At 40.5% G+C, this 24,702-nt stretch overlaps 1 protein-coding gene across 1 annotated transcript in view; it reads left to right on the top strand.

Moving 5' to 3' along the window:
• Window positions 1–17,922, top strand: part of GNL2 (G protein nucleolar 2) — a 30,551-nt gene extending 12,629 nt beyond the window's left edge. The window contains exons 7-16 of the mRNA XM_072136755.1: window positions 2,069–2,227; window positions 4,681–4,794; window positions 5,582–5,710; window positions 6,730–6,834; window positions 7,626–7,784; window positions 9,172–9,279; window positions 10,001–10,434; window positions 16,322–16,425; window positions 17,131–17,219; window positions 17,736–17,922. Coding sequence (XP_071992856.1) covers window positions 2,069–2,227; window positions 4,681–4,794; window positions 5,582–5,710; window positions 6,730–6,834; window positions 7,626–7,784; window positions 9,172–9,279; window positions 10,001–10,434; window positions 16,322–16,425; window positions 17,131–17,219; window positions 17,736–17,885 — 1,551 coding nt within the window. The 3' untranslated portion in view covers window positions 17,886–17,922. The remainder of the gene's footprint in view (window positions 1–2,068; window positions 2,228–4,680; window positions 4,795–5,581; window positions 5,711–6,729; window positions 6,835–7,625; window positions 7,785–9,171; window positions 9,280–10,000; window positions 10,435–16,321; window positions 16,426–17,130; window positions 17,220–17,735) is intronic.
• Window positions 17,923–24,702: the final 6,780 nt, after the last annotated feature.

Below are 24,702 nucleotides of genomic sequence, written 5' to 3'. Positions count from 1 at the left end.
AACCACTACAGTATGGTTGCCAAGCAGTTGATCAACTTCTAGATAAATTTTTCTTTCATGGCCCAGCTTGGTGACAACATCCAAAAAAATCTACTTTGACGCGATCTGCAAGTGTGAAATAGGTCTTAAATCTCACTTCAGAGTCTGATCAGGGTTTGGTCAGTGAAAAACTGACATTTTTCAAGAGTTCAGTTTTCAGTCAGAGCTTCTTCAGTGTCTGTTTTTCATGTGCCTTTTTTTTTTTTTTTTAGGTGTTTTCAATGCATTTTCAATGTGTTTTCCACGTGAAGATAACGTGCGTGACTCAGGACCGTAGTTTATCTTTTCTAATGCAATTGATCCGTGAAAAACACATTTCACTTGCGTTTTTCACACCCCTGACTTGCAAAAGTAGAGCATGCTGAGATTTAAATGCGCTTTAAAAAAAAAATGCCCATGTGTGCTTGAAAAAGAATGTAGGTCTGAAAAAACCCATTTATTACAAGTGCAATGCAAGTTCTGCACATCAAAGGCACGGGCAGAACACACAGATGAAAAATGAAAGTTTGAAAGGGGCCTAAGGGTGCTGCCACACAGGGCATCTTGGACCTTCTTTAACCAGTCTCAAAACGCACGCGTTTTCAGTCAGTTTAAAAACGCATGTGTTTTGTATGTTTACCTGGTTTGAACCTGTTTATCTTCATTTCTAGAAGTGTAGGAACCAGCCATACGCATGGTAAACGTACAAAAATGCATGCATTTAAAAACTGCCCAAAAATGCTCAGTGTGTCAGCACCCTTTGTTGGATGTATAAAGTCAGGGGGGTGGAGAGTTTTAACACTCTATCTTTGCCTCTAAACACCGCCTGCCATTTGATTGACATCATGTGCCGTGCTTATCACCAGGAATGTAATTTTTAGTTTGACCGGTTCCAATAACCTATGATTTAAAAAAAAAAAAAAAAAAAAAAAAAAAAAAAGCCTATATCAGCGCTCTGAATCATTTCAATACTGTACAAGTTTCATTTACATTACCTGACTCCCTGCCAGCAGTGTGTGGTGAGTCCCGAGGGAGGGGAAGCCTGTGTGTGTCTGTATCTCCTCATACATTATTCCTCTACTCCACTTCAACCCCCTCCCCTGCCTGATCAATGCACATGACACAAATTTGGAAAGGTGAGGGAACTGCATGAATGTGGACACAGGCGCACACACAGGCTGCAGTTGCCCTCTCCCAGGGACTCTGCACAAGCTGCTGGCAGGAAGCCAGGTAATGTGAATTCAACTCGTATAAACTACTGAAATGAGTCAGAATGCAGACAAAGGCGTTTTTAAAATCTGCTTCACATAGGCTATGGGAACCTGTCACCAGCTAAAAATGACATTGCTGGTGATAGGTTCCTTTTAAAGAGATCTAATCAATGACGTCCCTGGATGCAGGACCATCAATTACAGTGGAGAAAGTTCTAAGGTAAGAAAAGCTTGACTTCAGTGTTAAAACTCTCCACCTCCACTTCATGAAACCAATTTACATCTCTCTTCAAATTTGATTTTCTGGATAATGCCACCACACCAGGCCATGAAAGGTCATCTAAAAGCCGCTCAGCTGCTTCACAACATACTGCTATTGGTTTATTAGGCCAATTTCTCATGATGGGTTCCCTTTACTACATGTGAGACTGTTTTCAAAGCGTAAAATTGCCTGTGCAAGTATCCATGACACTTGTACAGATGTTATTGCAACCTCTACTTCACATATTACCATATTGTAACTAATGTATTCCTGCTATTGGACACTTGCCAGATTACTAACTTATTCCTTCATCTACAGTTGAAACCAGTAGTAGGATGTTTGCAGCCTGGACAGTCAGCTCATGCACGGGCTGTGGAGTCCAGAGCCTTGAGCTTTAGCCCAAAGAAGAAATGGGGACATGTCATAGACGATGTAACAATGGCTAGCACATGTACCCATTATACATTAGTCCCAAGAGAAATGTTCCTTGGCTGAGGGGGTAATGGTGCCCCATAGTTTAAGACAACTAGTCCTTTTTATGTAAGTCTTTCAAAGAAATGTGTATTCTTTGTTGTAGGTAATTGATTCTTCTGATGTTGTAATACAAGTTCTGGATGCCAGAGATCCCATGGGAACCCGCTCCCCACACATTGAAGCTTATCTAAAAAAGGAGAAACCCTGGAAACATCTTCTGTTTGTTCTGAATAAATGTGATTTGGTTCCTACTTGGGCGACGGTAAGATATAGTTCTGCTGTTTTGTTTGCAGCACTTGGTCACCATTTGCCAGAAAGCATATAGTAATACCCAGACATCACCTTTTACATTGTACCTTTAGCACAGAATGACTTCTTCTTTAGGAAAGGAGTCTAGGCCAGACCTTTGCAGGCTGGAATGATTGTACAGATCCAAAGACATTCTATTTATATCACAGATTTTTCTGCTTTCTAATTTGCGCTCTTCATGCATGGTATCTATCTTTCATGAAAGATGGCAATAGTTTGTGCTTTGACCTTCGTTTTTTTATTTTATGTCTGAAAGCCTTGAATGTTTTAGTAGGCTAGTGTAATAGTCTGGTTCTGTAGCTTTATAGTTCATCTCATTTGTTAGCACCAACTAAAAATGTATTATGATTACTTGGAACGGAGCACATTTTTAAACTTGACACATTCGGGTTCTGTGTCTAAGGCAGCATGGGCTGTAAATAAGGCCCTTGGTACATGCATGAGTTTTGGAGGTGCCATGTGGTGACTAGCTGTGGGGTTTATAGTGCATGTTTGGAATTGTCAGTTCATCCCAGGTGATATGGTACAGAGAGGGTGCTAAATGGACCGATCATGGGTTTTCTTTAAAGGAAACCTACCACTTGAAGTGGCAGGTTTCAGAAGAAAACACCGAGCACCAGCTCAGGCTGAGCTGGTGCCGGTGCTTATTTTTGTTAGTGTTTTAAACCGCGGTATCGCGGTTTAAAACACTTTTTAAACTGTATAGCCGGCGCAGGGAGGTGCTTACCATGCGCGCGGCTCTCCTTCACTTCCTATGTAGCCGCGCGCATGGTAAGCGCAGAGCGCATACCTCCCTGCGCCGGCTATAAAGTATAAAAAGTGTTTTAAACCGCGATACCGCGGTTTAAAACACTAACAAAAATAAGCACCGGCACCAGCTCGCCCTGAGCTGGTGCTCGGTGTTTTCTTCTGAAACCTGCCATTTCAAGTGGTAGGTTTCCTTTAAGCTTCCTTTACTGTTAAATAGCTTGGGTATGCTTGAAAGGCTTACAGGTTTGCATTTTGCTTTTGCTATTGTTTAGTGGCTCTCATGGCCATTTTAAAGAATGGAAATCTTTTTACAAGTGTTGGCCATGAATAGGTTTCCCAGGGTAATGGTAATATCTCCCATATTGTACCTACCCTGTTAAATTTTTCCTTGCTCTCTGTAGGAGCTGTGGCTCATCTGACCTGCTGGCATCTGCTTTGAGACTTCATGTGATATCTTTTGGACTCCCAGTAGGTGCACTTATTACTTTATGTATGCCCCCTCTGTAACCACCACTCCCACGTCTCGCTAATCGGTGCAGTCTCCAAAGTGTCTGTTGACGAGTCAGTTATTTGTGGCCAACCCCTCTTTAAGGTTTCCATTCTTTTAGTAACGACAAATAGCCAAATGCAAACTTGTAATGGTTCCTTTCAAGCATACTCAAACTATTTGACAAAGCATGATAAGCAAATCCTGTGTATGTTTGAAAGGAACCTTTACCAGTTTGTGGCTTGCTGTTATTTGCTACTACTTAGTGGTTCTCGTGGCCAGTGAAGGCAGGGAAACCTTTTTAAAAAGGTTGGCCACCAATAAGTTTACCATTCTGCCTTGAGACTTACTGGCAGATGCTTTGGAGACATCCTCTGTTCTGCAGACTTCTCGTGGGGCAGTAAGCTGTCCACCAATTAGTGGTTGGAGGCATGTAACAAGGACATCGACATGTTTCTACAGCCAGAGTGGTGTGGTGGTTGCTGAGGGGGCATACATACAGTAATGAGTGCACCGCTGACAGAACTGCCAGAATCTGGGTCACCTGACCCACAGCTTCAACAGACAGAAGGGGAAAGTTTACCATGGCAAGTACTCTAATGGGCTCTCCTACATTGTCTCTTACTTACCCTGGTAACCTTATTTTTGGCAAGCCAAATACCCCATGTCTGCATTTAAACAATCTATTTGCATTGTTTACTTTGTACATCTCCTGTTATGCTTTTCTGAATGTTCAGGCTTTTATTGCAGAAGGGCTGTCATCAGATGTCTGTTTTCTATTATTTTAAACTAATTGGATTACTGTGAGATCACAGCAGTGCTCAGAGACGGCAGAATTCATTAGGCAGAATATTACGCTTTTGCATGAAGACAGATTCAGAAACCGCAGTTTAAACATTTATTAAAGAGCCGCGCTTTATAGATATTTTTTAATTGCTATTAGATCCCGTAGGACAGTACATAAATGGAAAATTCATCTTTGAAGCAAAGATTTGCTGTTCCTGGACTAAAGCTGTGTGCACTTGTTTTTACTGTGTAATATATTGTTCAGAATGTCTTTTTATTTAGGGGCCAGATCTGTCTTCAATATATGCTGAAAATATAAAGCAGATGTGTAGGTATGATCGGCGTTAGTTATGGTTCTATACTAATAAAAACTGTTCTTTCAGAAACGCTGGGTTGCTTGCTTATCCGAAGAGTATCCAACACTGGCCTTTCATTCTAGCCTTACCAATCCATTTGGGAAAGGCGCTTTCATCCAGCTTCTTCGGCAATTTGGAAAGGTACGGCAGAACCATTTTGTTGGGGTCCATTTGTTTATCTGGGTCTTTGAAATGGACTCAATATAGAACTAACAAAATAAAATTTAGTTTTATGTAATGGAGCAATATATTGTATTGCAAAATAAAAACTTGGACCTATTTTTAAATTTTTTTGGTTTATTTTGTATACTGAACTTAAAGGTTTAGGCATCGCTATTTTGCTTTTCAAGAAACGATTTAAAAAAAAAAAAGGAATCCATATTTAATTTATTTTTTTATGATTTACATTTTTGAGTTTTAAACCAGAGATGCCAAGTATGCAGTACTAGAAGGCCTCTGTTTTTTTGTTTCTATGTTGTAAGGTTTTCTGAGATGTTCAGGGTTGATTGCTTGCTGCATCTTTCCATCCTGTGTTTTCCACACAATACAAAGTTTACTGTGCAGATGGAGGGGTAAAAGAATACATATGTCTGCCAGTATATGTCTATGTTTAAGATCAGTGAATACTATGGTTTAAACCATTGGCCCCCTTTCTTTAAAAATTACTTTAACCCTTGCAACATCTTTTATTCCACCTTAAAATTTTAAAACATCAATTGTGCTATTGATCATCATTGAATTGTTTTAATAAATAACTGGGATTTCCACACACACACCCCTTCCTAAATAGATGGCCTCTGCAAGGACCTAAGATTATCAGAACTCTGTGCATTGCCAGACAAGGGACTGGCTGATATGTATGGAGGTGTCCAGACTTCTCAAGAAACATTGTGATAAATACATTTACCTGTACTTTTTCTTTTAACAGCTGCACACTGACAAGAAGCAAATTAGTGTGGGATTTATTGGCTATCCTAATGTGGGCAAAAGCTCTGTGATCAATACACTGCGTTCCAAGAAAGTCTGCAATGTGGCTCCAATAGCCGGTGAAACAAAGGTAAGGAGAAAAACGGGCACTTGTTTCCCCTTCTCCCACTTGCATGCAGTGCACATAAAATAGTTTGGTGTGAAGTAGAGAAATCTAAATACAGACAGTCCCCGGGTTACATACAAGATGGGGTCTGTAGGTTTGTTCTTAAGTTGAATTTGTATGTAAGTCGGAACTATATATTTTATCATTGTAACCCGAGCCAGAACTTTTTTGGTTTCTGCGAGAATTGGATTTTAAAAATGTCGGGTTGTCATAAGAATGAATATTAACAATAAAGCTTCATTACAGACGCCTGTGATAACTGTTACAGCTGATCATTGTAGCCAGGGACTAAAGTACAATAAATTACCAATATCCAGAGGTCCGTTTGTAACAAGGGGTCGTATGTAGTCGAGTGTTCTTAAGTAGGGGACTGCGTGTACAAGGCAAAAAGCAGTGTGATATCACTTTGGACTCCTGGAAGGGAAAATGGAAGCTTTCTATACAGTGATGGCAAGCGGAGTTCTAGACCAATATGAGCAACTGATACAAAGTATATTGAAAGTAATGCATACAATAAATGAGGCAATGTTTCATTTATCCCATTATGGGAACTTATTTGCATATTATCCAAAATCCTGCTCACTCGTCCCTCAATCTGCAGCAAACCCCACCTCTGTGACACCTCTTCATACAGTGGTAGCAGTACATGTGAAGAGTTTATTTGCCAAAAGTCTCCTTAGAGTACTTCCTAGTCAAAAGCCTCTCACTCGGTTAAACCAGTTCCTTACACTGTACTGAAGGGACACAACCACATTGAAACAGGGCTGTATACAGTTGAGTCTGTTTCTTCTGTAATAGATACTGGTTTGGCTTTTATCCCTCATTTCATTAAATGTGATTTCTTGCATTCTGCTCTGTCGTGGTGTTTTACAGTTAAATTTGGTATTGATTAATGTAGTTGAGATGTGAATGAAATTATGCATACTTTAGTCTTCATTATCTGAACATTAATAAATTATTTTTTTTTTTTTTTGCCTTATTAGGTTTGGCAGTATATCACACTTATGCGGCGCATATTTCTCATCGACTGCCCTGGTGTAGTTTATCCATCCGGAGACTCTGAAACAGACATTGTTCTGAAGGGAGTGGTAAGTATGGGATGGGAATGATTTTTAATTCTCTTAAAGCAATTGCCGAAATACTTGGAGGTTGTCTTAGAGTTATTTCCACAGCACTAGCTACTCTATTTTCTGTGAAGCAGCTTTCCTTCACCTATATGTAACAAAAGACCATAAAGGATTGTTTGCAGCTCACAATAACCTGTAACATGTTCATATGTTTTTGGGCTCAGTACTAAAACAGATGAGCTCCTTTTGAAAGAACTTACTCTAGATTTCCCTTATGACTTGTTCTTTCTACTCTTGAGCCTTATATATTGAGTCCATCTCTGCATAGGGAGGATAAAAGGCGCTGGCAGAAAGATGTTTGTCAGAAGTTGGATGCATGACCTATTGATGTACCCTGGTACAGTTTAAGTATATTATGCATACCCGATTATAGTTTGCCTATAGGTGAAGGTCACATGATGCTCGGGCAGCAGAACAGAGTCCCGTGGCTCGCTGGAAAACATTAACAGGGCAAATATAAAATTGGGGTCCGAAAAGTGTCTTATACTTGTGCCACCAACCCCTTTTAGGGCTGCACACATTTAAACTTTTAGTTTACTGTTACATTTAGGGGAAATGCTTCATTATGCTGTTCCATAATAAATCAACAACTTTAGTCTTTTTGGACACTTTTGCTCACTAACAGGACAAACCCTGAATGAATGCATTGAGCATGTCAAGTATTCACTGTGTATTGCATACTGATTACAGCAGAAGCAACCCAAGAACAATCCCTTTGCTTTCTCTTTCCTTTCCTTTTTTGACTTCTTCAGGTGCAAGTAGAGAAGATTAAAAACCCTGAAGATCACATTACTGCTGTCCTCGAGAGGGCAAAACCCGAATACATCAGTAAAACCTATAAAATAGATTCCTGGAAAGATGCTGAAGATTTCCTGGAAAAACTTGCTTATAAAACAGGAAAGTTGTTAAAGGTCAGTGATCCGTCATTCTCCTAGTTTGTTCTTTTTTTTTTTTTTTTTTTTTAGACCCAAGTGTTTCCTTTTGAAGGCACTGAAGATTTTTTTTTTCTTCCAACTGGCCTGGATAGAAAGGTACATTGAAATGTCTGGCCAAAAATAGACCTCATAGAAATTTGTTGACAAAAAATTACAAAGTCCAAACTTGGCACAAAAGTGGTGAGAAATTTAAATACTGAAAAGAATTGCTTGCATAACTTTTCATTATTTAATTATTAGGCTTTATATAAGTCAATGCCTTCAAAAGAATCTGTGGTTATTTTTGGAAAAAGATGTAATAAAGAGGATGGCAATTGTATTTTTGGAATTAATGATGCAAGTGTCTCAATATTTAGGAAGTTTGGGGTCTGTTTTGATTAAGACCATATTAAAACAGATGTTCTAAAGTCCTACTTAAAACTATTATATGGAACAGGAGAATTTACTTTCTGAATTTTCCATTATGTATTATAGTCTGAATGTTGCAGTTTTCCTTTTAACTCATGACCGCCCACTAATTTAAAGGAATGGGCCAATACAGTTGTTGTTCTAGAAACTTATAAGGGTTCACATTTCTGCATGAAATGCAATTGACCAGACTGTTTATAACAATCTGCCCTGACCCATGAATTCCATGAGTTCGTGCATTTGACAATGCAGAACTGCAGTTTGTGCTGGGTATTGACACAAGGGCCAATGTGACCACATCTTTGCGTGTGAGTAGCAATAGGACTGTTAAAAATGAATGTAGATCTCAGGAATGTAGCAGGACTTGAAGCACTGGGGGAGTCTCCTGATATTACTGTGATATTAAGTGATATTACTTCTGATATTGTTCTTAGATCGGCGCATTATTTCTGCACTCCAACCATCCACTCCTCCCCACTCTACAGTGATATCTAACCGAATGCCCGGTACTGGAAAAGGGTAGGCTGTGCTGTAAATTCTTGCAGAGAGCACCACGTCCAGATAGTAGCAGCAGGACTGCAGTCATATTCCAAGATTGTATGTGGTGCACTCCTGTGTAAGTTCTCAGCACAGCTCATCCACCCTGCTCACAGGGTTCTGGTTAGGTATTACATCAAAGGGCAAGGGCAGGAGACTATTATGAATGCTGAGAGCTAAGAACCCCAGTGCGTCAAGCACAGCTACCATCCTAGTATACAACTGCATTTTTCCCTGTCCTGCAGCTGCAATCATCTACAAGGGAAAGGTTACACATGGTTACAGTCCTGTAGCTGATAAGAACCTGGTGTTATTGTTAGCATTCACATGCATGAGTATCTTATTTTTTTATATCATATTTTTGTATTTTGTTTGTTACTTGACATTTATGATGATTTCTTTTCTTTGCCCTTTAAAGGGGGGTGAACCTGATCGGCAAACAGTTTCAAAGATGGTGCTCAATGATTGGCAACGTGGAAGAATACCTTTCTTTGTCAAACCACCAAATGCAGAGCCACCTTCAGAGGTAAGATCCTTTCCTTTTGTTAGTTTCACTAAAATTTTATTATACACCATGTTGCAGCTTTGCAAGACTTTTCTTTGCAAACTTTGTATTCCATGTTTGTGGTCTTCATAAAACCCCCTCTAAAGCATCTTGCTTTCATTTATAGGAAACCTACCACCAAAGATCTACCTATTATTTCTAAGATTATTTTAATCTTTGTGGTAATATGCTAATTTCCAAAGAGGCTACTGGGGTGTGGAGTAGCCGGACCTGGGGTACACTGCTCGGCTACTCCACTCCCCAGTAGCCTACTACCCAGATATCTACAGCACACAACTACAAGGAGCCTCACAGCCTAGTCCATGAAGCCGGTGTTCTGCTAATGTACAAAAAAGCAGGCCACCGGGTGTCTGGTCTCAGGGCCAGAGCTACTGCGCACCAGCAGAACTACAGTAGCATCATTGCATCACTGTGCAGGTGCATAAGGCTCCGGCACAGGGGAAAAACACTACAGGGCAATGTGGGGCATTAAGCCACTGGTTCATACATACTTGTTCATGGTGTTATGTCCCAAGCCGCCCTAACAGGTTGTGTTTAATGAACACCATTAGGAAATATTGAGTTCCTGAAACTACATTTTACTTCAATAAAACAAATCTGTAGGATTTTTTTTTTTTTTTTTTTTTTTTGTCATACAAATACATGTAAAATCTTAAAGGGACCTTGTCTGTTTTTTTCCTAGGCTAAGCAAACCTCATTGGTGGCTGCACAAACCATCGTAAATGAGGAAGATCTTGGCGATGAAAACGTGGTCACTGATTCCCAGGAAGCTAACTTGGAAAAAGAGGAGATGAAGGAAATTTTATCAAATGTTCGTCAGGACTTTGGAAAGATTAATGTTGCGCCAGAATTTTCCCAGGAAGACTTGGTGCCTATAGAACTAGAGGGAATGTCAGACATTTCAGAATTGGATTATCAGGAAGAAGATGTCTTATCAGAAGAGGAGGATGATCCAAGTGCATCCTCAGAATCCGAGACTGATGTAAAAACACACGCAGATGTCAAAGGTGCTACCAAGCATGGCTCAAAATCATTGCTGCAAGACTTGGACGATAGGATAGCAAAGTGCCAGAAATTTCTGGATAAAGCAAAAGCCAAACGATTCTCTGCATTAAGGTATTGTAAAGTAATTATTTAACTAGAAAATTCCTATTGTATGCTGTCATGAATATATGAGATGCCTTCAATTTAACCCCTTAACGCTCTGCGCCGTAGCTCTACGGCGCAGAGGTATAAGGGATGTATGAAGAGGGCTCACGAGTCCTCTTCATACAGAGGTGGGGGTTGTTGCATATTGCTATTGCTATTAACCCTTTCAACGTCGCCGGCGGCGTTTAAAAGACGGCGGCGCGCGGGCGCCGCCATCTTTTTTACAATCGCCGCGCCCCCGTACGTCATGGGGGGGGGGGGGGGCGGTGGCGATCGGTTGCCATGGTAGCCTCGGGTCTTCGTTTGACCCAAGACTATCTGGCATCTGCAGATTCCTTACAATGAGCCAGTGGCTCATTGTAGTGAATGTGCTGCAAAAATGCCATATATTGCAATACAGAAGTATTGCAGTATATGGTAGGAGCGATCTGACTATCTAGGGTTAATGTACCCTAGATGGTCTAAAAAATAGTGAAAAAAAAAAAATAAAAAAAAAAGTTTAAAAAATAAAAAAAATTAATAAAATATTAAAAGTTCAAATCACCCCCCTTTCCCTAGAACGGATATAAAACATAATAAACAGTAAAAATCACAAACATATTAGGTATCACTGCGTCCCAAAATGCCCGATCTATCAAAATATAAAAACGGTTACGGGCGGCGGTGACCTCCGAGGCGGGAAATGGCGCTCAAATGTCCGAAATGCGACTTTTACACCTTTTTACATAATTTTTTATTTCATTTTTTATGTTATCAAAATGTTGCACAGACCTCAAAATGGTAGCAATGAAAACGTCGCCTCATTTCGCAAAAAATGACCCCTCTCACATCTTCGTGCGCCAAAGTATGAAAAAGTTATTAGCTTCAGAAGATGACAAAAATTTTTTTTCTTTTTTGTACACATTTGTTTAATTTTTGAAAATGTATTAAAACACAATAAAACCTATATAAATTTGGTATCACCGCGAACACACCGAACCAAAGAATAAAGTAAGCGTTTTATTTGGAGCGAAGAATGAAAGACGTAAAAACTGAGCCCACAAGAACGTGACGCACGTGCGTTTTTTTTTTTTTTCCATTTTTCCACATTTTGGAATTTTTTTTCAGCTTCGCAGTGCACGGCATGTTAAAATAAATAACATTACGGGAAAGTAAAATTTGTTACGCACAAAATAAGCCCTCACACAGGTCTGTACACGTAAAAATGAAAAAGTTATGGTTTTTTGAAGTTGGAGAGCGAGAAATGAGCCGAAAAACCCTGCGTCCTTAAGGGGTTAAAAGATCAATAGTTGCCTTGAAGTTGGGCCATACGTTAACAGGGTTTTCCTAATGGACACCATTCTATTGGATTTGTCTGTTCCGACAAACTCTCTCCATGTCTCTGGAATTTATTGGACCAAATGTAGAAATGTTGAACATCCTGAACGGAACCAAAAAGCTGAAATCCCACAGAGGCAGTGTGACTTTGTTGGACCACACTTGTGTATAAGCAGTTTAACCCCCCAGTGATCAGAAGATCAGAAGCGACTAGTCAATTGGAATGACCTATATGCTTACATTGAGCTATTCAAGGTGAGCGTAATTCTAGTGGGCGGTGTACCTTGTACCTTCCCTATTTCCTTGATATCTGCTTCTATTTCCATTTTACAATACACCAGGCGGTGTCCTCTTGTTTGCCCTCTTTTTGTGTTCTTTTCTCTAGTGATCAGGAGAAAGAGGTGGAAAGTGCGCCATTTAGTGTATCCGCTAACGCTACGATGGCAGCTGGGTTCTGATGCTTACAGGGTTAATCCAACAGCCATTATGCAGTGTGTGCAGATGGATTCATTGGGAAGCTTGGAAAAGCACTGTGTCCACCTTTTGACACCCAAATTGATTTGGCTGCTTGATTAGTCTTGGAAGGTCTTACAGCTGCTTTTGGGTGATAGCAGCATGTTCCCCTTCCCAGAGCTTGCAGTTAATCTCCTCGGTGTACTCCAGGGCACAGCAAGTGCCAGTACGTGCTATGTACTGGCATAGTGAAGATGGTTATTGCAGAGGGATTTACAGGCTGTTTATTTAATAATTCTAATGATTCCCGGCTCTCCTTTTTGGTTGAGGTCTTTCCAGCAAGCAAATGAATAAGTAACATTTTCTCATTAGCACTTGTGCAAAACAATGAAATCTGCAGCACATGTTATGAGACCTCGGGCCTGGAGCCACCGGATCTGCCCGCAGATACTGTCTAATAAAACCGTGGTGTGATGGGACATTCTGAGGCTCTCTCTAAATGAAGAAAATTCTAATTAAAACATTAATTCTTGAACAAAACTTTATGGAAAGGCTGCTTTTTGTTTAGCCGTGAACCGAGAAAAAATATGTTCTGAACATAAGTGAAGGGGTGGAAATGCAATCCTCTAATTTTCTCTTGCAGAACAAAGTTATGGCTGCATGTGTTACTGAATTTCAGAGATATGTATTTTTTTTTTAAGATTTATTTTGTTGTGTTGGGGAATTTGGACATGTTCAAATGTTGCATATCTTGGTATATGTGAACATATTCTTAACCTACACTATAAATGGGAATGTTTTGTTTTGCAACACAACATCCCATTGTTTCTGTTCTGTCTTTTCAATGTGTGTGTGCAGCATCTTCATATAACGTGTACACAGATTTAATACAAGTGTCACAACAATGAAATTCACATATTTAATCACATGCAACTTTTTAAACCTCTTGGCACTTTAGAGAATGTGGAGTTTAGTGAGATAGGTGGAGCCTGTAGACTGTTTGTTGTTGTATACTTTTTTTTTCTTGTTGTTTTTAGGACATCTACCATCAGTTTTTCTGGAGCGGAACAGGGGGCTGAATAAATTATAAGACTAGGCGCTTCGGTGGCGTAGCATACATTTTATATCTCTTTATTGCCAAAATCTTGGTGTATCGAGTTATAATCTAACAAGTCCATAGATAAATAGCTCCTCACGATAGGTTTGTAGGACTAGTCCAGCATCAGTAAAACTGATAAAATATGGCGGTAGCAGACCTCTGTGCTTGCTTACAGAAGACCTTATCCATGGGCATACTTCTTGGCATCACCACATCCGCACGTGACAGGTTGGAGATCACGCAATATTTTTGATGCTTTGGATATCAAATTGTTTGACCTTTCTAGTTCTTGTACCCTAACTATTCTCCACCAGGTTTGGTGGAAAAATTGGGAACATGATGCAACCCAGATACAGAGTCAATCGCCTTTGTTTTGTTCTGTTTCAGCATTTGTATCCTTTTTTGTTTTGAATAAGAAATTGTCTCGATAATGGATCGATAAATCCATTAGCATTAAAATGCAGTGAATCTGTAGCGTGGTCTAGAGAAGTTTCAGCATCGAGGATGAAATGTTTCCATTGGGGATAACTTGGTCACCAAGTTTAAGTCAGGATGATGGGGTGGTAAATTTTTTTTTTTTTTAAATGTTTTATGTTTCATGGTGTGGTCTTACATTGCACTCGCATTGTTACCACACCCTCAAGGAACTGCTTTACCCCTTATGCTGTGTGAATGGGGCATCTCCATAGCGATGAATGGTGCTGTATTCCGGGGAACGTGTCCTATCCTTTCCCAGACTATGGAACGGTATGTTGCCGCACCCTTTTGTAAAAAAAAAAAAAAAAAAAACGCACACACAGGACTGTGCAGAGTGCACTTTAATCCAGGTTTTCAGCTCTTGCAAGTTCTCTGGCCGTCTATTTCAGCCTGAAGAGCTTTCTGCTCTTTATAATGTGTTAAACACCTCCACCCTCTGCTTTGACTATCAGAATCCTGATGCAGGTTCAGCTTGCTGCAGAGTGCAGAGTCTCAATTTACTATTAACAATACACAAAGGTTTAACTACACAGAGTTGGTATCACATCCAGGTTTTGGGTGTTGATCTGAGCCCTGTACAGCTCTGTGCCACGACTCTGCATCCAATTAGTTTTTCATTTCCATGTCCTTAGACGATGTACTTGATCATTTCAGAGTTCTTAACATGTACAATATGTTTATATGTCGAAGAGGAAATTGTGTCATCCCACAGTAATCATTAATCATACTTAACGCATTCTTGGACTTCCCAAGATGAACTTTTATGGCAGAAGCCTTACACTGTGCCCTGCCATAACTTGCCCTGCTAGTAGACCGGATGATGAATGGCCTCCTAAAGAGTACACTGTGTGCTGCTACCTGGGGTGGTGCCCTTCCCTACACAGTGTAACACTACCCAGTCACTGCACTTGGTGTGAAAGTTGTAGGCATCCCTTCAAGATAAGAGGGGAAGCCAACTCCTTGTTGTCTGCATTCAAAGAATTTAAATAAGAATAAAGAAAAACTACACTTAGAACTTAGAGCTGAAAGAAAAGTTGATCCCTAATTGTTATATATCTGTTTTGCGCATATTTATTTTGAGACCCATTAAGTTTATGGATTGATTAGATGTAGATAAGACCTGGTCCATCTCTGTTGGATTTATTATTGTGGGCCAAAGCCAGGTGTGGCCAGTAAAACTGTGGTACATAATTATCCTTCACTTTGCAATATAAATATTAAATTCCTTAAAGAGAACCCGTCATGCAAAATAACCCCCCTAAACTAAATATATTTTCATAAACAGCCATTAGAGAGCATTGCCTCTATCCCTTCATTGTCCCTCTACATGCCTGTAAACCTAAGCCATGAGGTCCTAAAGCTGTATGCAAATGACCTGTGAAATGTCCAATGAGACATTAGCATATTCAAGCTGTCCAGCTTATTCATGAATGGGAGGCACAGCCACACCCCCAGTGCTTGACTGACAGCCTGTATAATGATGTGAGGCTGTATAATCATGTGCTTCCTGGTGCTGGTGCCCCCTGCAGCCTGTGTGTGTGTTTAGGAGAGATACAGCAGCTGCAGGCAGCCATGTTACAGCAGAACATGTCAGATTCATGTGTAGATGATGTCTGTGTCTCTCACCTGTATATTAGGAGGATGCAGCATGTCAGCAGATGCAGCACACACTAGCCATGCTTTACTATACATTACACACAGACATGAGCAGGGGGAGGAGAGGGGAGGGGGAACAGGGGTGACATCATTGCCTCTGACCATGTGACCAGCCTCAGTTACATGATAAAGAATAGATGATTTTACAATGAATAATGTATGAAATAACTAGATAAAGGCTGGGATGGGATCCTTGTGAGCTGCTCCAACAGGAAGAGGTGACAGGACAAGTGACACAGACCTGATGACAGGTGTCCTTAAAGAAAATTGTAGTAGATCTTATTTTCGGGGGATGTATTATGTTTAGGGAAACTGGGTACTTTACTATTTGGAAATGCTACCACCTTACTAGAGAAGAATGTGGGAAGACCAAGAACCTGGCATTCATAGATTAAGATTATAGGTGCTTCATGACTTGAGGACACTAGACTTACAGACAGACCTTTCTGCCCCCTATGACCTCTGGTGAAGCTCCCCGGATGTTTTACTTTAGTCCCAGGCTGCAGTGATCAGCTTTTAAGGTGTCTGTACTGAAGCTTTATTCATAATCCTTGTTCCCATGACAGCTCATAATTTTTAATTCCAATTGTTACTGGGACAAATAAAAATTTTGTCTGGAGCTACAATTATAAAATGTCTTCCGACTTGCATACAAATACGAACCTAAAGGACTTATCCTGTACATAACCCGGGACTCTCTATACTCACTATTGCCCCATTACAGGGCACTGGGCTAACAAACTGAATACCTTGTATGAGAATTTAAAAGGGTTTGTCCTGGATATTCAACAACACAAATTTGCCACTATTGGTTAGTATATAATTTTAAATGTTCTACTGTTTTCTTTGTAGAATTCCTAAAGAGCTTGGTGTACACATCTTAAAACCAAAGCCACAAAAAGAAGATAACGGGATTAAGGATGAAGAGGAGGAAGCGGAGGAGCAGCACAGAGAAGGTAATGCAGTGACCTGCCATCATCCTCCACATTAATCCCACTCATCCCTGTCCATTCATTCTCATTCATTATCCTGCCTCTGCGCTTCACTGCCTGAGGTTAATTATTTTTCACCCTTTTTTACCAAGCAATTATCACATGCCATTCATCCTCTGCTTATTACTTGATCACCCACCAGCTTTATCATTTAGGATAATCAAAAAGAAGTGTGTAACCCATGGTTGGGTTTCATTTATCAAGCTAAAAATTAAGGACACGCAATAGGGATTGAAAAAAAAAAACTGCAGCTTTTATGTAAAGGTGTTCAAAACACAGTTTAGCTTCAAAGGAACATTTCAGGTTAAATTAGCTAGCTGTTCTGTCTTCTGTGAACCCTAGGGGTTTGATACCCTGCACCAAAATGAAGGCGGCTGTGCTACAGAGAATAAGAGAAGTGATGGGCAGCAGGGGAGACCATCTGTCCTCTCCATTCTTTCCAAGGTCCTTCTGTACTCGCAGAGCTGCACAGACACAAGGTTCTTCTGCTAAGTAAATAGACTATAATAGTCTCTGTGACCATAGGATTCAGCATTGTTTAGCAATGGGAGTAAGTTTTAAATGTTGGTTCTATTTAATTGCTCTGTTAGTGTCAGTTTCTGGCTAGCGCATACATCGGAGCAGGAGCAATGTTCATATGCTTGTTAAATAACTTCTAATTATTTTCAGTGAGGACTAAGCCATTAAAGAAAAGGAAGCGTCTTGACAATGACGATGCTGATAATGAAAAGCCGCAGAAGAAGTTATCATCTAAAGAAGTAGGTTAATCAGTTGCCTTACAGCTCCTTTCACAAGCATGTTTTATGTTCTACTTCTTTTCTCTACTCCAGCTGCCATATACAATGGCCATCCACACAGAGGAGACCTTTAGATGGAAATGCAGTTTGTAAAACTCTGCTCCTTCAAGTTGAAGGAGGACCTGTGGGGTGTCCATTTTTAGGCTTGGCTATGTAATGTGAGTTGGTTACAGCTGCTCCATACTCCCGCCGCCATTGCACGAAGTCCTCATGCACATGACTGTATTTGATCTTGCTACACAAATGGCTGCTATTTTGGAGCCCCTCGTTTACTTCTATTGTGAATGGTTACTTTGTGGACTTTGGTCATTGGTGGGCAAGTGGAGCTAGCAAAACCCTTTTGTGACCCTCAATGTGCACACTGAGGATAGTAATAGGAATACTATAGCTGACTATGAAGCGGTGTTCAGTCTGGAAAATATGGTCCTTATTTCATAGACTTCAGATTTGGTAACACTATGATGTCTTCTTTTTCAGAGAAGAAGAATCGAGAGGCAGCAACATTCAAAGAAAGTGGGTGTGCGGTATTACGAGACTCACAATGTCAAAAACAAGAACCGCAACAAAAAGAAAGTGGGGACACAGAGCAAAAATGTCAGACAAAAACAGTCCAAACAGAAACATTAATTTTTTGTTTCATTAAAGATCTGAGTTTTTTCCAAGATCCCTAGACTTGTGTTTATTTGCCTTTTTTTTCTTTACTGATCAGCATAAATAATCTGCCCTTTATACCGAGAATCTGGTATTTATAATGTCTAAGGCCACTTGTCTGCTGTCACTATTTAAACACAATGAAAACTATAAAACTGTTGGGTTTCATATTATACCAGATTTTACCAAGATATTGGGCAGTAGGAGTGATTTTCTTTATAGCAAGATGTTTACTTGTTTTGCTTTGTTTCTGGGAAGAAGCTTTTACCCCTTTGTGACTAAGGGTCATTGATGCATGACTGTCCAGGTAAATGTTTGCAGTACTGCTATGCGCTTCTTTAAATGACGATATCTTTGACGAAAAACTTTACATTTCATAACAATTTTTACTTTGTATTTTTCATGACATATGAGACTTATTAAAGTAGCCTATAAATGACTACAAATTTGAAAAAAATAAGGTTTTGTCAATGTTTTTCTGGTGGTAAAACTGAATAACTTTTACCAAAATATGTACAGCATCATTCCATCACTCTTTCCCCAAGTTCATCAACAAAGGCAGAGGGTGCATGTGCAATTCTGCAAACTTTAAACTAAGTCTTTCCTGCAGCTCCTCATGCTTTCTGACTTCTGCTGGCAAACTGGAGGAGGGCACATTTCAAATGCCTATATCTTCTGGCACCTAGACACACAATTCTGGTGTCATATTAAACAGGAGAATCTCCTTTTGATATGACATAGGGATGTGTATGAATGCTTCACAGAACTGAAGATGGCAGCTCTTAAAGTTAGTCGGAAATCTCGAAAATAGAAAGCTGTATATAAAAGTGAACGCAGCCTTGTCATGCCTACCAAAATCTGAGAATACGTTATTACTGTGTTTTCCCTGACAGGCAGAAGTAATCAATCGCAGCGCCACCCCCCCCCCAGCTTCTGTGTATGAGTGATCCAGCTCAGGTTGGTTACTCCTGTCTGGACAGTTAAAGCAGCTCCTGTGTATGTGGAAGTAATATGTTTATTTACACTAGCCAGCCTGCACTCAGCTTTCCCAAGGTCCTGAATTCTATAATTGTTTTTTTTTTTTTTAGCAAAACCACGATATTCAAGGATTAATGAAGATATGTTTCTGCATCTGTGTTGCTACAGTGTTCTTATTGGATCTTTAGTTCACAATGCATGAAAACAAATGGTAGATTTCCTTTAATATCTGTTTAATATGACACCAGAATTGTGATTCTAGGTGCCAGGGTTCAGGAGGTATAGGTGTTTGAAGTTGGCTACTGTCATGGCATTTATAAACGTCCTTTCTGCACGGTGAATTCTGCACAAGGCTATATGGAAGTGGTGAAGGGATTAGACGATGAGACTTTAGAAGTCACTGCAGTTTGCTGCTGCTCCCATGCTAATCGCAGGAGACCCTAGGGAGAAGGGAGATGCGGTTCATTACCCCTACTCCGCTCTGAATGAGCACGATGCATATCCGGGGTGGAGCGTGTCGGCTCCGTAGACTCAGTGGTCACATGACCGCCAGATCTAAAGGTGTTAAACAGAGCTGCTCGGTCTAATTAGACCCAGTACAGCTCTGATCACATACCCCGGTGACAGGTGGTCATTTTGCCGGTAACTGAGGCTCTTATAGAATGCCTCAGGTACAGGGGAAACCTTGTGAAAGCAAAAAAAATAAAATGTGAAAAAATTAAGTGAAAATGTCCCCCAGGGGTCTTTTGTGACCTCATGTGGGACATATAAAACACACACACACCTAATCACACTCTCCATCCGATATTGGACACTGAGCGTAGTGACACAACACTCATCTTCCGATATATCGGACGCGAGCGCTACTTGCATTATGGACTTCACCCTGATGCGAGACAGGTTACCACCTCGCTAGGAGGTGTCGGCATCGCCAGCCAAAACCCCTCCAATGACATCACAGGACCAATCTGATTGGTCCTTTTGACATTGTTAATACAGACTGCTCAATGACAGTGATCGGTGCTGATTTTTGAGTAGATCTCGCTAGCTCAATGCTCTGTTGGAGAGGGTTGCTAGTGATCTGTCACTTTACTGTACCCCAAAACACACGATTACCCCCCCCCCCACACACACACACACACACACACAAACGCACTTTTAAGTGTGATCTTTTAGGAGTGGTAGTAGCGAGGAGGAGTAGGCGTAGCTCTGTGTTATACCAGTGCAGAAGCTCCCAAGCCAGACCGTATTTTGGATTATAATAGGAACATGGGAGGGGTGGATTTGTCGCGCCAGGTACTTCAGCCATATAACGCCTTGCGGAAGTTGATGGTGTGGTACAAGAAGCTGGCCGTGCACATCATGAAGATGGCGATGTATAATGCTTCTCAGCCTTGCCGTGTGCCCAGCCTTTCAATTATTGGCACGTGTGGTATTGCCGTACTCGGGACAACCCGCAGAATGATTTTTGGGGTGTTTGTCCGAAGTGGCATGAGTTGCGCACATTACACAATTTTTGCTATGCACCATTTACTTTGCATAAGATTTTGACCAGCATGTTGGGGGTTAAAATGCTCACCACACCCCAGATAAATTCTTTGAGGGGGTCTAGTTTCCTAAATGGCGACATCTTTGGGTTTTTTTTACCATTGTACAGTTACTTCGGGGGTCTTCAAGAACACTGTGGCACCACAAAACATTTGTAGCCAATTTGGCCTGCCAAAACCCCAATATAAGAAGTCTGTTCTGGACATCGCTGTGCGACGAAACAGCAGTTGACACACACATGTCTGGTATTGCTGTACTTGGAAGAAGGTGGGCAAAAATTTGGGGATGTTTATTTACCTCAAATTCCTTCGGAATGTGTCCATTTTTTTTTTTTTAACATTTTATTTAATTTTCCAGCAGAAAATACATAAACATACAATATTAAAGGACACCTGTCATCAGGTCTGTGTCACTAGTCCTGTCACTACTACCTGTTGGAGCAGCTCACAAGGATCCCATCCCAGCCTTTATCTAGTTATTTCATACATTATTCATTGTAAAATCATCTATTCTTTATCATGTAAATGAGGCTGGTCACATGGTCAGAGGCAGTGATGTCACCCCTGTTCCCCCTCCCCTCTCCTCCCCCTGCTCATGTTTGTGTAATGTATAGTAAAGCATGGCTAGTGTGTTTGCTGCATCTGCTGACATGCTGCATCCTCCTAATATGCAGGTGAGAGACACAGACATCAGCTACACATGAATCTGACATGTTCTGCTGTAACATGGCTGCCTGGAGCTGCTGTATCTCTCCTATACACACACAGGCTGCAGGGGGCGTGGCCACCAGCACCAGGAAGCACATCATTATCAGCCTCACATCATTATACAGGCTGTCAGTCAAGCACTGGGGGTGTGGCTGTGCCTCCCACTCATGAATAGAGTGGACAGCTTGAATATGCTAATGCTTCATTGGACATTTCACAGGTCATTTGCATACAGCTTTAGGACCTCATTGCTAAGGTTTACAGGCATGTAGAGGGACAATGAAGGGATACAGGCAATGCTCTCTAATGGCAGTTTATGAAAATATATTTAGTTTAGGGGGGTTATTTTGCATGACGGGTTCTCTTTAAATGTAATATGTATAATTTACAAGAGTGAACATTACATTGGCATGGTACATTACTGATGTTTTGCATAACATGGAAAAGTACATTTTGAATCCAGTCTGGACTTTGCTATGTGGTAGTCGTCGTTATAATATCTAGTGAGTTCTCCGTGTTTTGTAAAGGATCGGGTCAGATTTAGGCGGGTCCTTGTCCCTGAGGCAGAGTAGGGGTGTCAGTGTATAAATCCCCCAGTGTACTTTTTCTGTTCTGGACGTGTGTCATGATAAATTTTCTCCTTTTTCTAAAAGAAACCTTTTGTTTGTTTGTCTTTGTGTCTTAATGTCTCAAGTCTGTCTTGTCTAATTAAATATCGCATCTGTTCTGTCATTTCTGATATAGTAGGTGTTGAAGGCTGTATCCAGTGTTTCATTATACTACGTTTCTGAATGTGTCCATTTTAGGGCTAAATCAGAATATTCTTAGTAAAAAATTGAAATTTCAAATGTTTTAATCCATTTTTGTTTGCTTCCAGAGAGAATTAAAGGGTTAACAGACTTCTCAAATGCTGATTTGAATAGTTTGAGATGTTAGGTTCATAAAATGGTGCTACTTGTGGGGGTATATACCGTATATACATGTGTATAAGCCAAGTTTTTCAGCAGAAAATATGTGCTGAAAAACGTTCCCTCGGCTTATACACGAGTAAAAAATACTTAAAAAATAATAAACTTGTATACTCACCCTTCGGTGGCCCCGATGTGCAGCGCTGCTCCCCCGATGTCTGCGCGGCTCCTCTTCTGGCTTCTGCGCCAGTCTTCTTTCTTTTGTAACATCGTGCTGGGCACCGCCATGTTTTCCACCCGGGCGGCGCGTCATACTATGCGCCGGCTGGCGTAGAACAAAGGCGGCCCCCGGCAGAAGAAAGAAGACGGGCGCGGAAGCCTAAAGATGTGCCGCGCGGACATGGGGGGAGCAACGCTGCACATTTTTTTATTTTTATTTTTTTATTTTATTTTTTTATGCTCGGCTGGGCTGTATACTGCTGGGGGCAAGCTGGGCTGGCTGTATACTACTGTGGGCAGGCTGTATACTATAGGGGGCTGGCCGGCTATATACTGTGACCAATGCTTTTCCCACCCTCGACTTATACTCGAGTCAATAAGTTTTCCCAGTTTTTGGTGGTAAAATTAGGGGTCTCGGCTTATACTCGAGTATATACGGTAGTACATAAGCCTTTATAGGGCACTTCCAAACTGAATTGTTCACCAAAAATGTAGCATTTTTTCTCTAAATTTTTTTACTAAAAATTGAAACCGTCTCACATCCATAAAAAAAAATGGTAACCTACAACAAATTATGGAAATAAAAAGACCAATGGCAAAAGGTTTCAAAAAAACATTTGTGGTATGACTTTTTGTCTAAAAAGTAGAACATTTCAAACTTTGAAAATTGTCATTTTTTTCAACTTTTTCCTAAATTATAGAATTTTTACCCCCCAAAAAAGAAACTGATCACTGAAATGCTAATACTGACATAAACTGCAATGTCTCACGAGAAAACACTCTCAAAATCACAAGGATATCTTAAAGAGTTAAAAAGTTATTACCACAGGAAGAGACACTGGTCAATGCCCTTAAACATCTTACTGTAATGCTTAAATATCTAGGATTAGAGGGACCACTACTAATGTACTCATATTTTCATTTGGCTTTTGAAAAACTGCAAATTTAGTACCCGGACATCAGTGTTTCATAACCAATTGTCCTGCTGTTTTTATGATATCATCTTGTGGAAAACCTGGTCACCACTCCACAGTCCCAGTATGAAGATAATATCACTGTCCATGTGAAAGGGAATACATCAACAATTTCTTTTTAGACACCGTTAAAGAAGATTTTTCCTATCTATTACCATTTTCTAATTGCATTTTTTTCTATACATGATTAACAGGGTTGCAATCTTGGCTAAACCCTAACAGCACTTAGTGATTATGTTTTATCATAGCTACAGGCATCAATAGACTGGAGGTGACTTCTTGAGGTCTATGGCCTGCTCAGTGCAGTGAGGGGCCTTCATGTATTTTTTCTATAGATGTGTTGATGTGTTTCTATAAATGTGTTATTACTTCATGTAAACTGATGTGAGGATTGTTTACATATAGATTTCAAATTTTCATGTAAAAACTTGGTTTAACGTGGGTAGTTTTGGTAACCCTTTCCCTTTTTAAAGGGTTTCCCCGGTCACTATATGTACTTTTTGCTTTTATTTTAGTTGCACACCCTCGGCTCACCACCCTGGGCTGTATGCTTTCTTTTCCTTCGCTTGTCACTTCACAACTCACAGCTGCATCACTCCAAGATGGCTGCCCCCCATTCTGCTAAAAGATTACATCCCACAATCCCCCTGGTCAGCACAGCTTCTTCATTCAGAGGAATGTACAGCCACCCCCCCCCCCCCCAAGCAGGGAACAAGGAGCAGACTGCACATGTCAGAGCAGAGACAGTATACAGGTCGTGTCTATGGAAACTGTAAGTGTAGCAGGAGCTGGCAGGGCACAGGAATGACTTTGATTTCATGAAAAGGGGGCAGAAGATTTAATGAGACTGAATTAGTAAAGTGTGTGGAGATAAGGTATAGTGAGGTCAATCTTTGTCACTGGAGAACCACTTTAAGGCTTTTGTGTTAAAACAACAAAGATAAACTAAGCTGGCCCCTCTTACATTGGTGTTCAGTTGACTCCTGCTCCATTTACCTGTTCTCATTACCTCAGCAGTGATCTCTACACCCACTGTATGTGATTGACTAACAAATTATGACCTTTCTGGCTGATAAGTGTAATTAGACTCCTGAAAATGGTGCCCTGCACCCTACTGTCAGTAGCGGGGCAAGCAACCACTCCATTCATTCTAAATGGGAACTAAAATAGAAGAGCCCAATGCTTCATAGAGAATGAATAATGCCGTTCTCGAGGCTGGATGCTATCGGGGTCCTAGCGGTGTCACCTGCTAATCGGCACAATTTGACATATCCTATAAATTTGGAATAACTTCCTTTTGTGGCTCATGCCATTCCAATGAAGTCAACATGGACCCTTGAAATGAAGTGGTGTGGATATCATTTTATGCCAAGAAAAAAAAAAAAGTTTTAAACTGCCAGCAGTACACTGCCATGTGCAATTCCCTATTATGAACCCACAAAATACAAGAAAACTTGGA

Source organism: Engystomops pustulosus, chromosome 2, assembly GCF_040894005.1.
Source record: "Engystomops pustulosus chromosome 2, aEngPut4.maternal, whole genome shotgun sequence".
Classification (NCBI taxonomy): Eukaryota; Metazoa; Chordata; class Amphibia; order Anura; family Leptodactylidae; genus Engystomops; species Engystomops pustulosus.
This window is presented reverse-complemented; position numbering and strand designations above follow the sequence as displayed.